This window comes from Toxorhynchites rutilus, chromosome 1 (assembly GCF_029784135.1).
Source record: "Toxorhynchites rutilus septentrionalis strain SRP chromosome 1, ASM2978413v1, whole genome shotgun sequence".
Classification (NCBI taxonomy): domain Eukaryota; kingdom Metazoa; phylum Arthropoda; class Insecta; order Diptera; family Culicidae; genus Toxorhynchites; species Toxorhynchites rutilus.
In genome coordinates this window covers 175,549,258-175,561,716 of record NC_073744.1, presented here as the reverse complement: position 1 = coordinate 175,561,716, position 12,459 = coordinate 175,549,258, and the positions used below count along the sequence as shown (strand labels likewise).

Genomic DNA, 12,459 nt, shown 5'->3' with positions numbered 1-12,459 from the left:
GAAATAACTGGCCAAATGTTTTATAAAAATGTGTTTTTCATGTTTTTTACTGAAATTAAAACAAGCCGAAAAGTAGAACATTTATATCGGTGCGGGTATAATTGACATGTAGTGGGGGGAATATGGACAGGTTGATGATATATGAAGTGTAGAAGTTTATCGCTCGCAAGAGGAATAATTTCGCTCTCTCTCAGTGTTTGTGTGTCCAGTAACTGAAATAGAAATAAAAGAGAAAGCAATATACAAAGGAGTGGAATATTCTTCCCTTCACTTTCCATCATACATTGGATGTGGTTATGGATGTGACTGTCCATTTCAATTTCACCAGTGCAATTATTTTAATAATTTAAATTTATAGCTTACGAAAGAATTTACTTTTCCGTACATACGTAATATCGCTTCTCTGCTAACTCATAAACTGAAATAAAACCATCAGCGAATTCAATTTTGCAATTAAACTACTCAAAATGCTTAATATCGAAGCCGCAAAAGTTACATCCACATGCGGAATCATGTTCGATTTTCGGTTTTTGTTTCTCTATTCCACTTTTGATCAGTGTTCATTGTCATAGGATGGTTTAAATATTATAGAATAACATGTAGAAGGGTTTCCCATCAACAGAAATTTGAAATTCATAATGTAATTATACAAATCAATCACCTGTCCATTCTACCCCCACTGTCCGTCTTACCCGCGACTCCCCTACCATGTTGAATTTTATTAACTGATGAGTGTAATTATTCATTCGAAATGGCTACAGTTCTTATCCTGAGATAGTTGGCTCAAACAACACAACAAATAGAAAGCCTTCCCGCGGACAGATTTATTGTGCACACAATGTTATTCCTGCGCAATTGTTATTATCAGTTTTCTGTTACGCTGCCAGTCAGCTCGTCACCGTTCTGACGGGGTTGACTATATCACCGCTCATCATTATTTGCATTTCTGCTCTTCCCTATTCGATAGTTGCGGCTGGGATGGGATGATCATTACAGCAGTGACAGCAACGAGAGGAGAGTACACATTACAATCAGACTTTCCTCTTCCACAATCGCTATCATTATCAGTGTTTTGCGTGTTTGTTGTGTATTCCTCTATGCCTAGGCTGCTTTGCTGCTACGTTCCATACAAGATCAGCGGCACACTTTATCATGTGTTTTTGACATCTCCGCTGGGTTCGTGACTCGAAATTGAACCTTAGCCACGGGAGTGAATCATATGGTGGTGACTTTCGGGCGCACCAAAGAGAAATTAGCGCGGGAAGAGGGAGGTTCATAGAGGCGGACCAAAACACCTCGTCATCCAAGGTTTATAATTAAATTACAACAATCGTAAGCTCGCGAGCAGAACGAAAATAAAGCTCTCTGCTGCCTCCGTTGCACGTCGCTGTCCTCGTGGTTCGCATTTTTCAGCTGCCACCACCTCGACAAGGGGACCGTTCGTCGTTGTGTTTTCTTCCATCGGTTCGTCGATCAGTGGCCATTTTGCTCATTCGGCAAAAAATGTGATAATAACAACATTATATTTGAGGAACGTACGTCATCGGGTAGCACGAAGAGAACACAATATAAACACGAAGAAAGAATGATGCGGGAAATTGTGGCCGGCGGTACGAAGGTATCATTATTTATTGATCCACCTAGTGATCCCCGATTTTTGAAATTAATCGTTCATCAGCTAATCGAATAGTTTTCAGCAGTTCGTTATTCGATACGATTAATCGACCCAAATAATCGATTAATCGATTAATCGCAATACTGAGAGAAATAATCCGTCAGACTAATATTGCTCATTTGCTAGAAAGCCATATGGAATCAAAAATATGTTAATTCCACCTGAAAATCAATTATTATCGTTTACGCTCCCCTAAAGTCGTAAAGAATGCTCAATTCGCGTTGACGGCATTGAGCTTCGTTTATGAAGCGTCAAAGATAATGATTGATTTTCAGTATAAAACTGCAACGGTCGTACGTTTTTTTCTCTCAACGTTTAGATCGATTAATCGACGTAAATTATTCGTTCGCTTCGATTATTGGTTGTGCAGTATTCGTTCGATTAATAATCGATTTCTGTAGGAAGTATTCGATTAATCGATTAATCGAACGATTATCGGGGATCACTAGATCCACCTAAGGAGGGGGCGAGATACATTAGAGAGGTGTATGCGTTTCATCAGCTGTTGTGTGGAACGTTACTAGTTCACCTACTATATGTGCTAACTTTTCCCAGACAAATCGTTGCTTATCTTTTGTTTCCTTCCCCAAGGTGGTGCGAAATTATTACACGAGGAAGCTTGTGGAAATCCCTTCCAGTTTCGCGCTGGTGATTAGCGCGTTTACCCGGTAGAACTGATCACTCCTTCGCGAAACTCATCGATGTTTTCGTTTCAGTCACCTTCAACGTTCGGGTTTTCAGGAAATGTATGAGACAGGGTTCAAATAGCAGACATCGGAATTTTTGCGCGTTATTTGGACGCCGATCATGAATACGAAATGTGTAGCACAGAACACAGATGGAAATGTTGACACAACGTGGATGTAAGAAGTGTTGTTTCTAAATCGCCATATCGTTCGATTATTTTATGCGACATTCGACAAACATTGTTTGGTTTGATCACTCGCGGACAGATCAGTCACGTTTAGTAACACCATGGAACAATGGTGTTTTGCACATCGACAAACGCTAGTATTAGGAATTCCATTCCTAATTTCAATAATCTACTTCGTATTGGGTCCCTTTTCTTCGTCGTCTTTAACACTTGACGAAAAAATATTACGATCGATTGGTCTTGAAAATAACTCTAGAAAACTCAATATCTTCTACTGTGGCGCAAAAAAAAAAGAGTTTGAAGACAATGTTTTGATATATTAATTCCAGATTTCCCTAATCAATTATCTCGCCGTTTCGGTTTATTGAAAAATCCGGTCAGGCATACTCTTTACCACATTTTGCATTCTTCTAATCTACCCTATATAATTACTTTTTACTGTAAAATTCCTAGTACTTCTACTAAAACTCATCATTATAATATCAGATTATTTTCACACAATTTTCGTTCTAGATTTTTCAACCACTTGCAAATAACATGCTTCTCCGTTACATGGAATAACTGTTTGATACAGAAAAAATGGATTGTGTCAAATTTATCCGAAACCCACTCACCCGAATGTAACATCTACCCGAATCGACACTTACCCGAATTCGACATTTACCCGAATGTAACATTTACCCGAATGCGACAGTTACCCTAATGTAACAATTACCCGAATGTAACATCTACCCGAAAGCGACACTTACCCAACAGAAGGATATATTCAAATAATACACAAATTTTACTATATTTGTATTATATACAAATATTTAATTCTGATCAGTGTTATATAAAGATCATATTTGTCTCATACTTTCATTTCCATTCAAAAAGTATTTTTCGTGCGAAGTACAATTCGAGAAATACTGGCATTGAATAACATCCTTTTCAAAATAATGAAAAAGTGAAAGTGAAAGAATGCAGTTTTATAACGTATTATTAAGTCCATCCATTCTTATGGATGACGCAGCCCGTCTATGAGCGTCGGACGCCATACGTTTATCTGGTGCATCACGTTTGCAACCAGGCAATCAAAATGCATGACATGCATAATTAACCGGGCAAACGTAATGCACCAGGTAAACGTATGCAGTCCGACGCTCGCTAACGCTCGGTCGGACCTGACTAAAGGATCGTCTCCTATGTTTCAAACAAACCGGGCAATCGGTGGAACACAAGTTTGCTTGCGAGAGGCCGCCGCTTCCGACGGCGGGTCGGCGGCCTATTCGGATTGTGTCACATCGGCGGCTTGGTGCCGCCTCGATTCCTTATACTCGTTAAATGGGGACTTCGCCCCCATTACATTGATCTCAAAAAAAAATTTCATCACGAAACAATAAACTCATGATAAAAATTGCGCTGCGGCGGCAAATACATAAGTACCATTTTTTCTTATCTATTCTTTTCACATTTTCATTAAAAAAATTGATGTTAAAGTTACCTGTTTAATTTTCGGAATATTTCATAACCCATGCTCATTTCTGAATGATCTCTTGGTCCTAAAGAGCAATACGGAAGGAAAGAAGACAGCATGTCAATTGTGCCTACTCTAATTTCTAAAAATAACACAGCGAAGTCTTCAACATCTTTTTTGAATTTCCTCATTACAATTTTTCAGTTTACTTCGTAACTTCCTAACAGCAGATTCGACAAAACTCATAAACTTTGTCGGAATTTTTCCTTCTTCATTCGGGCAAACATCCCATTCGGGTAAATGTCGCATTCGGGTAATCGTTGCATTCGGGTAAATGTTCATTCGGGTAAATGTCCATTCGGGTATATGTTGCATTCGGGTATTTGTTACATTCGGGTGAATGTCATTCGGGTATGCGTTACATTCGGGTAAACGTGTTTCGGGTGAATGGGACACAACCGAACAAAATAATGGAATAAAGACAGCCCTAAATCGGACAATTTCTTTCTCGAGTTTTGCTCTTATTGTGAAGCATTCATATATTTACTGTACAGGTTCCTCAATGTAGTCGGTATAAACCTACAGTGAAATCACCCGACACAGGGAATAAATATTGAGTATGACTTACCGGCTCGACAGTTGTCTGTTGTGAGAGGAAATGATGCCCAATGCATGGCTAACTAGTGTTGCCAGTATATAATATCAACATCACTGTTATACTGTCAACTGCGAGGGATAGGACGTTGTGTCTTTCACGCACCTCACATCTTCCTTCTCCCTTATTCTTTTTATGTTATTTTACTTTTTTTTGTCATGATTTGTCATTTCAATTTATTTTAATTTCTTCAATCAACGCTATAGAATACTTGAAATAGTGTGAACGGATTAAAAAAATGTACAGCTGCGTGCATTTTGTCTGATTACAATCCCAACGGTATATACTGATCTGCCAACTCTATCTATTCTTACCATTTGCGTAACACTTGTAGAACGGTTTATAATTCAGAAAGGTGTTTTGTAACTAGCATGATTTTTGAAAGGAACGAAAAATGGCGGCAAATTCTCTGGGTGATATCCATAAATGCAGTTCGATAATGCTGACGTATTATGTTTACATCCAAATTGGATGTCTACTTGCGGGAATGGACTGCCTTGTTTTGTATACTTTGGCTAGTGCCTATATATACCAGATGAAGCAATCATGTGGCATTCTCGAATTTATGTGAAAGAGAAGGAAGGATTTTGTAGAATTTCATTCTCACACAGTTCATCTCTCGTATCTCGCTCTCGCATGTGAAAATGCGTAAATGGCATACCCGAGCAATAACAAAACAAACAACCCCCGCTCGACAAACCGTAATCCTCTTCCTATTGAAGTAATGATGTTGCTTCACCTGTATATATAATCATGGGCTAGATCTAAGTAAGTACTGCACGCACTCAATAGATATAAGCAAGTACTGTACGCACTCAATAACACGCAACTGTCAAAATTGTTCATTGCTTGTGTTTTTTTATTCTTTTCTTGTTCCCATTTATTTAGATGATAAATTTCCACAGAGTCAAATTATAAATACTCGCATACAGAAAAACCTACCAGGAAATGGCAACGAAAATATCCGTAGTTTCTCCATACGCTGCACACCGGAACAAATATCCACGTTATTAACGGGAGAAGATACATACATTCCAACTATCTTAATAAGAAATGGAAACAGAATTGAAACCTTTCTTGGTGCAGGCATGTCAGTTGTGGATACATGATTTAAAAATATATATACTGCTCGCTAAAACCTCTACTTTAGGTTATCCAGCTGATTATCATTTATGAAACGGTGTACAATGCTCTCCACAATGTAACGTTCGGTGTCAAATCCGGAACTTCCCCTAGTTTCAGACTGTCACTCGACCATTACACTGACTATGTGCTCCTCCACGGTCTAATAGGGGCGAAAACCTTTGGATTTTCCTTCCCGCATTACTTTCTCTGGAGAAAACCCTGCTGATTGAGTTGGAGGCTAATATTCTATCAACCCAACTCGCATTATCACTTCTGCAGCCATTCCAACTCGCCGACATTGGGTGGCTGTTCCGCCACCATTCTTTTGCTGAAGCGGTTGTCCCGACACGCCACTTCCAAGCGGTTTCCCAACACGCAGTTTTCAGGCGGTTGTCCCGACGCGCCATTTTTCCAAGCGGTTGTCCCAACACGCCTATTTTTCAAGCGGTAGTTCCAACACGCAGTACCTCTGGCGGTTGTCCCGACGCGCCATTTATTTTCACAGACGGTTGTCCCAACACGCCATATTTTTAGAAATTCTTTTATCTATGTCGGGTGATTTCACTGCATATTTAAATATCCGGCAGGATTGCCAATGTGAAGCATTCATATATTTACTGTACAGGTTCCTCAATGTAGTCGGTATAAACCTACAGTGAAATCACCCGACACAGGGAATAAATATTGAGTATGACTTACCGGCTCGACAGTTGTCTGTTGTGAGAGGAAATGATGCCCAATGCATGGCTAACTAGTGTTGCCAGTATATAATATCAACATCACTGTTATACTGTCAACTACGAGGGATAGGGCGTTGTGTCTTTCACGCACCTCACACTTATCAACACATTCGGCGATCCATTTTTATTTATATAGATAGAAGACAATATAGGAGTGTGTTTTATCACATTAAAATCCATTTCCACTTTCGAACGAAGATCAATTTCGTTAGCACAAGCATCAAATGGACTAACAACGCTGGTCAATATGTAATTGCAGAACATATGCGAATTGATTTTTTTTTAAATTTTCCCATTTTTCTATAGAGTTTTCCGAAACTTTTCAATTGTAATGTTTGGTTGAAATATGTGTATTTTATATGGGACCCCCTCTCCATTCCAGAGGAGGGATAGGTGTCATACCATCATATAAACATCCCTCTTGCCCAAAAATCCTCACATCCCAAATTTGGCTCCATTTGCTTGATTAGTTCTCGAGTTATGCAGAAATTTTTGTTTCATTTGTATGGCAGTCCCGTTGCCCTTAGAGAGGGGGTAGGTGTGTAGAACCACCATAGAAACATTTATTGCTCCCTAAAACCCCCATATGCACATTTTAGTTCAATTCGTTTGATTAGTTCTCGAGTTATGCAAACTTCCCCCTTCCTCTGAAACCTCCACATGCACAATTTTGGTTCCGTTTGCTTTAATTCTCGAGTAATGCAAATTAATCACACTCTCCCCTCACCATAAAAAAGTGTGGACAGTTGCCGATGAAACCAAGTGGCAACCGGAAAAAGTTCTGGTCTGAGATATTGAGCGTGTGGGATCGAACGTTATCATGATGGGTCGCTTATTTTGGTCATTTTTCGGTCAATAGGCACGCTTTGTTGCCATAAAATAAATGTTCATGGTTGTCCTGGCTTCAAATGGGGGGACTGCGCTGCGGATTCCCGAATTGATACATTTTTGTCACCAGTAATAACTCATTTCGATGCAGAAACGACTTCCTTTAATGGCACACAAGCAGTGATTAGGATATACAACATATTTATTAACAGTGTTAAATAAGGATTTATTTTCGCATGATCTATAAGACTTGTGTTAAATTCCAAGTAAAACGAAATACACTTATACTAACAAAACATTTCCGTTTTCCTTCTCTTATTACAGGCATCAAATGTCCAGTATGCAGCAAATTTGTTATGCCCGACGATATAGAGTGTCATTTAGTAATGTGCCTAACGAAACCTCGTTTATCATACAATGGTAAGCACAAGTATATCCTTGGTAAATGCCGCATTAGGGCGACATGGAGTGACCTTGATGAACCGGTGTTTGATTGTCCGGTTGGTCTGGACTGTCCATCGATTAAGATCGATTCTCGTTTTAATGGATCGTCACCGCACCGGAAGGGACGGGGACAGCGTGAGACGTTCTGTTAAGCGAGAATCGTCCTTCACTCTTTTACCAATCACAACGCGTGAAATTTTTTACGTTACTCACACATCGGTTTTTTTTATCCTTCCTTTGTGCCACTTTCACTGGGAAACAAACAAACGCGAACACAGAGGACTGCTTAACGGATGCCAAGGGTGAATGTGTTATATGTTTAGAAGATTTATGTCCCGGTGATATCATCGCTAGATTACCATGCTTATGCATCTATCATAAAGGGTGAGTGTACTCCTGTTGCTTCTTTTTTTGCTCCTTTCGTTCCGATATTGATTTTAACTGTTCTGTTTTTTTTTCTTCCTTGCAGGTGTATCGACAAATGGTTCGAGGTGAATCGTAGCTGTCCCGAGCACCCAGGGGACTAGTGAAACTAATGCAAATTGGGCAGGATCCTTTTTTGTACTAAGCGCGAAGGGATTATTCTAGTGGTAACTAACCTTAAAAAACAATTAAAAAAATCTTAGAAAAGCAAACAGAAAAAAACGAAAGTGATCAACTGTGAATGTGCGCGGAAAAGCGAAGAGAGCGAGGAAATTGCACTTGTCAGAGACAGTTCAAAACGAGTCTCGCCGCAAGAAGGCGTGAGCTGCCTGGGTTATTTTTTACCTGATTTTGAAATCATGAGACACTGAACGCATCGTGAGAAGCAAATTATAAATAATAAAAAAAGAATACTAGGAAAAAAACATCATTTGGCTCCTTTTTTATAAGACCATAAACGAAATCGATTAAGAGTAGAGCGAATAGGCATTAGGAGAACACTCCCGAACAAACAAACAAAAAAATATCCGATGTGCGTTTTCTTTTTGTGAAACAGAGTGTCGATTCGCGCTATCGCAAATAGCGAAAAGAAAAAAAAAGGTACCAGTTTTTATTTTAGACGAATCAGTGGTCAAATCGGGAGAAATCGCTTTGTATATAAAAATGAGTAAACGATCCCCCAACCAGTTGAGATATGTTATGAAATGATGAATAAAATCAGCTAGATTAAAAGCAACAACACATCTTCAAACTGATTAAATAGTTAAACAAAGAGAAATTAATATAAACTATCTGTAAGTGAAACAAATGTAGTGATATAAACGATTAATAAATACGAGGAAATTCAAGGAATAACTGTTAACAATCTGCGCTACACCCTCAGAACTAGAAAAAAAAACGAGTAGAAGATCAACAGTGCAAGCGAAGCAAACGGGCAGTAGGACTTTAGGACTACTATCTCACCTTACTTTATATTATGTTTTGCTCAGTCATTATTTCAGCATCTTTTAACTGTGAAGAATTGAGATAAACAAAACAATGAAATATTTGCAGCTTGTGTCAGCAAGAGTAGCATGTAGCAGCGAGACAGTGTTAAGGTTGTTGTAAATATTAGATGGTATCTCTTTTGAGAGGCGCGAGACGAACCAACCAGGAAACCGGAAAGGGGCAGGATTCTTCGAATTCGTCGTTTTCATTGAATTCAACTAGACAGAGAGACGGAGAACATTTGGAAACAAGGGCTACTAAATAAACACAGAACACATACATACAAAAGAAAAAGAAAAACACTAAATGAAATGGTTCCCCAAGAAACCGGAAACAGGAAGCACCACGATGATGTTGAGAATGAGGAGCTTGAAACGCCACCGTTGTTATTACACATTGATAATACCGTCGTTAAGCCTTTGGCAATTAAGATTTTTTTACACTGCAAAGTTAGTTGATGATGACCCGACCGACCGACCAACAGAAGAGAGACAGAGATTAAAAGCGAGAGGGGGGAAGTATGAAGTTAATGAGGTGGACAGATTCGATAATGTCTAGACAATAGATATGGCCGAAATAAGAAGAAGTGACGAGAGAGCGAGTTGAAACTCGGCAAAAGAAAACAGAACTGAAAGAAGGGATCCATCGATTGTGTTAAATGCGCGAACAAACAAAATGAAAGAAACAAATATCACTTTAGGTAGATAGATCAAAATCAACGATAAACCATTCTAAAAGACAAACCGTGGGAATGAAATATTATGATGTCGTTTAGTGCTGTTTAAGTTCATCTCGTGGTGGTTTTCTGAAGTTTTCAGGAAAGATTCATTTCTCAAACACACATGTAAAAACGTTTATTCTTTCCATATTTCGCTAGGTCACGAATTCAGTACTAACAAAAAAAAAACAATAGGATAAAGTGAAGAATGTAACAGCATGGATTGGAGATTTTATAAAGTCATGCTGTTTGTGAACAGTAAAAAAATAATTTATTCTCATTTTAGGATTGGCAGTAAAGTTAAATGGCACAGTTTCCTGTAGTTGAGAGGTTTCGTAATGTGTGAACGGTCCTCTGTTCGCACGTTGTACACGACATCTATCAGGTGTTCATTTGCAACTGCTCCTAGTGCAGTAGGCCTTGGCGTAAACTGGATCGTCTTTGCTTCAAAACAATGGCAATGGTTTATCTGATTTTGTCGTTATTTCTGGCTAATGAACCGTTGGTGGACGAAGTGATTCAAGGTAAATGCGAAAACAGAATAGAAACATACGGTATGAGGCATGATGTCGACGCCAACCTCTCTCATAGTGAATTCGTTTTTAAAACTGAGTCAGTGCCAAACTGACTCTGTAATAAAAAAACGTTTTCAGTTTCACGAATGCGGTGGTTTGTTGGTGTGCGTTATATAGTCTGATTTGTTTATATTTACGACGGCAAATGTACAGTGTCGACGTCTGGTGGTGATATTAGTGCTTGGGAGGTAAATTGTTCTCCATCAGATCAGAAGGGCCAAGTGCAGTGTAAACATATAAAAGTTTGAATGAAAATTATGTTTGATTACCTAACACTAAAATGAATTGTTTGATTACCTAACACATGTAGTTCTGACACTCACTTAACCATTTGTCGATGCATTTCCTGTTTGTTCCACAAATAATTACTATTATAATATAAAACCATCATTAGACACAGTGTGGAGGCGATCTGGCGTAGTGGTAACATCCATGCCTCTCACGCTAAAGGTCACGAGTTCAATTCTCACTCCCGACATTCTTCCAAAAAATGGAAGTAAAAAGTGACGAACCAGCCAAATGAGTTGAAAGTCACTATAATACAGATTAGACACAGTTTTCGTTCAATATTCTGCGATGTCGAAAAAAAAACTTTTATTTAATCACATAAAATAAATATTCGATACGTTAAAGTAAATTTTCATTCATAATTTTGATTTTGAAATTTATTCCACCTGAATATCTATCATTATTTTCACCTCCCAATGAAAGCACACGTAGCTTAATGCCGTCTACTCTACTCTTCAAAATCAGAATCCGAATTGGATTACGATTCCAATAATACAAAAGCAAAAGCAGCAGGTTTTCCATTTTCATAGTCTTTATTTTTAGATTTTCCAAAACAATATTCGGAACTTGACAGTTCAGTATAGTTGTATTGGTGAACCCGAGTGCCAACCCGTGAAACATCTCAGTGCGAAACTAACAGCTTTCGGGGCGAACTAGTGCGAAACTGAGTGAATAAAAAAACGTTTTGACAGCAGTTAGTGCGGCACTGGGGTTGAAACTGAACAAAAACGAATTCGCTATCAGTTTCTATTCTGTTTTCGCATTTTCGCATGACAATTGTCATGACAAATGGTTTGCTTGAATGAAAATGGTGATTTTTTGAGCGACATAGCATGCGCTGCCATAGCTATTTCTTAAATAGTGACGTCAGTCGTTGTGTTTATATTCGATTGCTTAGCACATCCATGTGAAAATGCTATTTTCAGTATGTGTTTTTTCAATGAAAAACATACATTTCCTTAAAGTTCCCGCTGATTATGAATATAATATGACAGCGTGCAGTGTAACTTTGTGAAATTACGTTGAAAAAGACGAATAAAAGTGATATTTCAGTAAAACTTTCTCACTCCCCCACGACTATAGAAACGAACGAAGTTTCGTTAGTTCACCGTACCATATATTACTATGGTTCTCAGTGTTAGTGCGTTTGATTTGGGAAAATAGTGTTCAATTAAGCAGCATTTCACCGAAAATGTTGATACTTCCGAGGACTAAGAATACGACTGCTCTCTGGACCTTTTTATCATATAAATAAATGCTCCCGTGGCCGAGTGGTTAGCGTCATAACTAACATGCCGGGTGTTCGGGTTCGATTCCCGTTCTGGTCGGAGGAATTTTTCGTCAAAGAAATTTCCTCCGACTTGCACTGTGATCACGCGTATTCTAGAGCTTGCCACTCAGAATGCATTGCAAGGCGTGTTATTTGGCATAGAAATCTCAGCTAAGTACTAATAAAAATGACGCAAGTAATACTACGTTGAGACGGCGAAGTTCCTCTAGGAACGTTAGTGCCATTGAAGAAGAAGAAGAAATGCTTATAAATAAGTAACAATACGATTGCCATCTGTTAAAAATAAACCGTTGCAAGATTTCATGAGAAATTGGGCTCAAATCATCATGAAACTGTGAGTATTTTGAACATTGTTTTGTTTCTTCCATATACATGTCATA

The 12,459-nt window shown here is 38.6% G+C and overlaps 1 protein-coding gene across 3 annotated transcripts in view; it reads left to right on the top strand.

The window, feature by feature from the left end:
• The window catches only part of LOC129761803 (E3 ubiquitin-protein ligase znrf2-like), a 45,010-nt gene extending 33,914 nt beyond the window's left edge, over nt 1-11,096 (top strand). For all 3 annotated transcript variants that reach the window (XM_055759582.1, XM_055759588.1, XM_055759597.1), the window contains exons 4-6: nt 7,678-7,773; nt 8,076-8,181; nt 8,267-11,096. In XM_055759582.1, the coding sequence (XP_055615557.1) occupies nt 7,678-7,773; nt 8,076-8,181; nt 8,267-8,324 (260 nt within the window). In that variant the 3' untranslated portion in view covers nt 8,325-11,096. The remainder of the gene's footprint in view (nt 1-7,677; nt 7,774-8,075; nt 8,182-8,266) is intronic.
• Nucleotides 11,097-12,459: the final 1,363 nt, after the last annotated feature.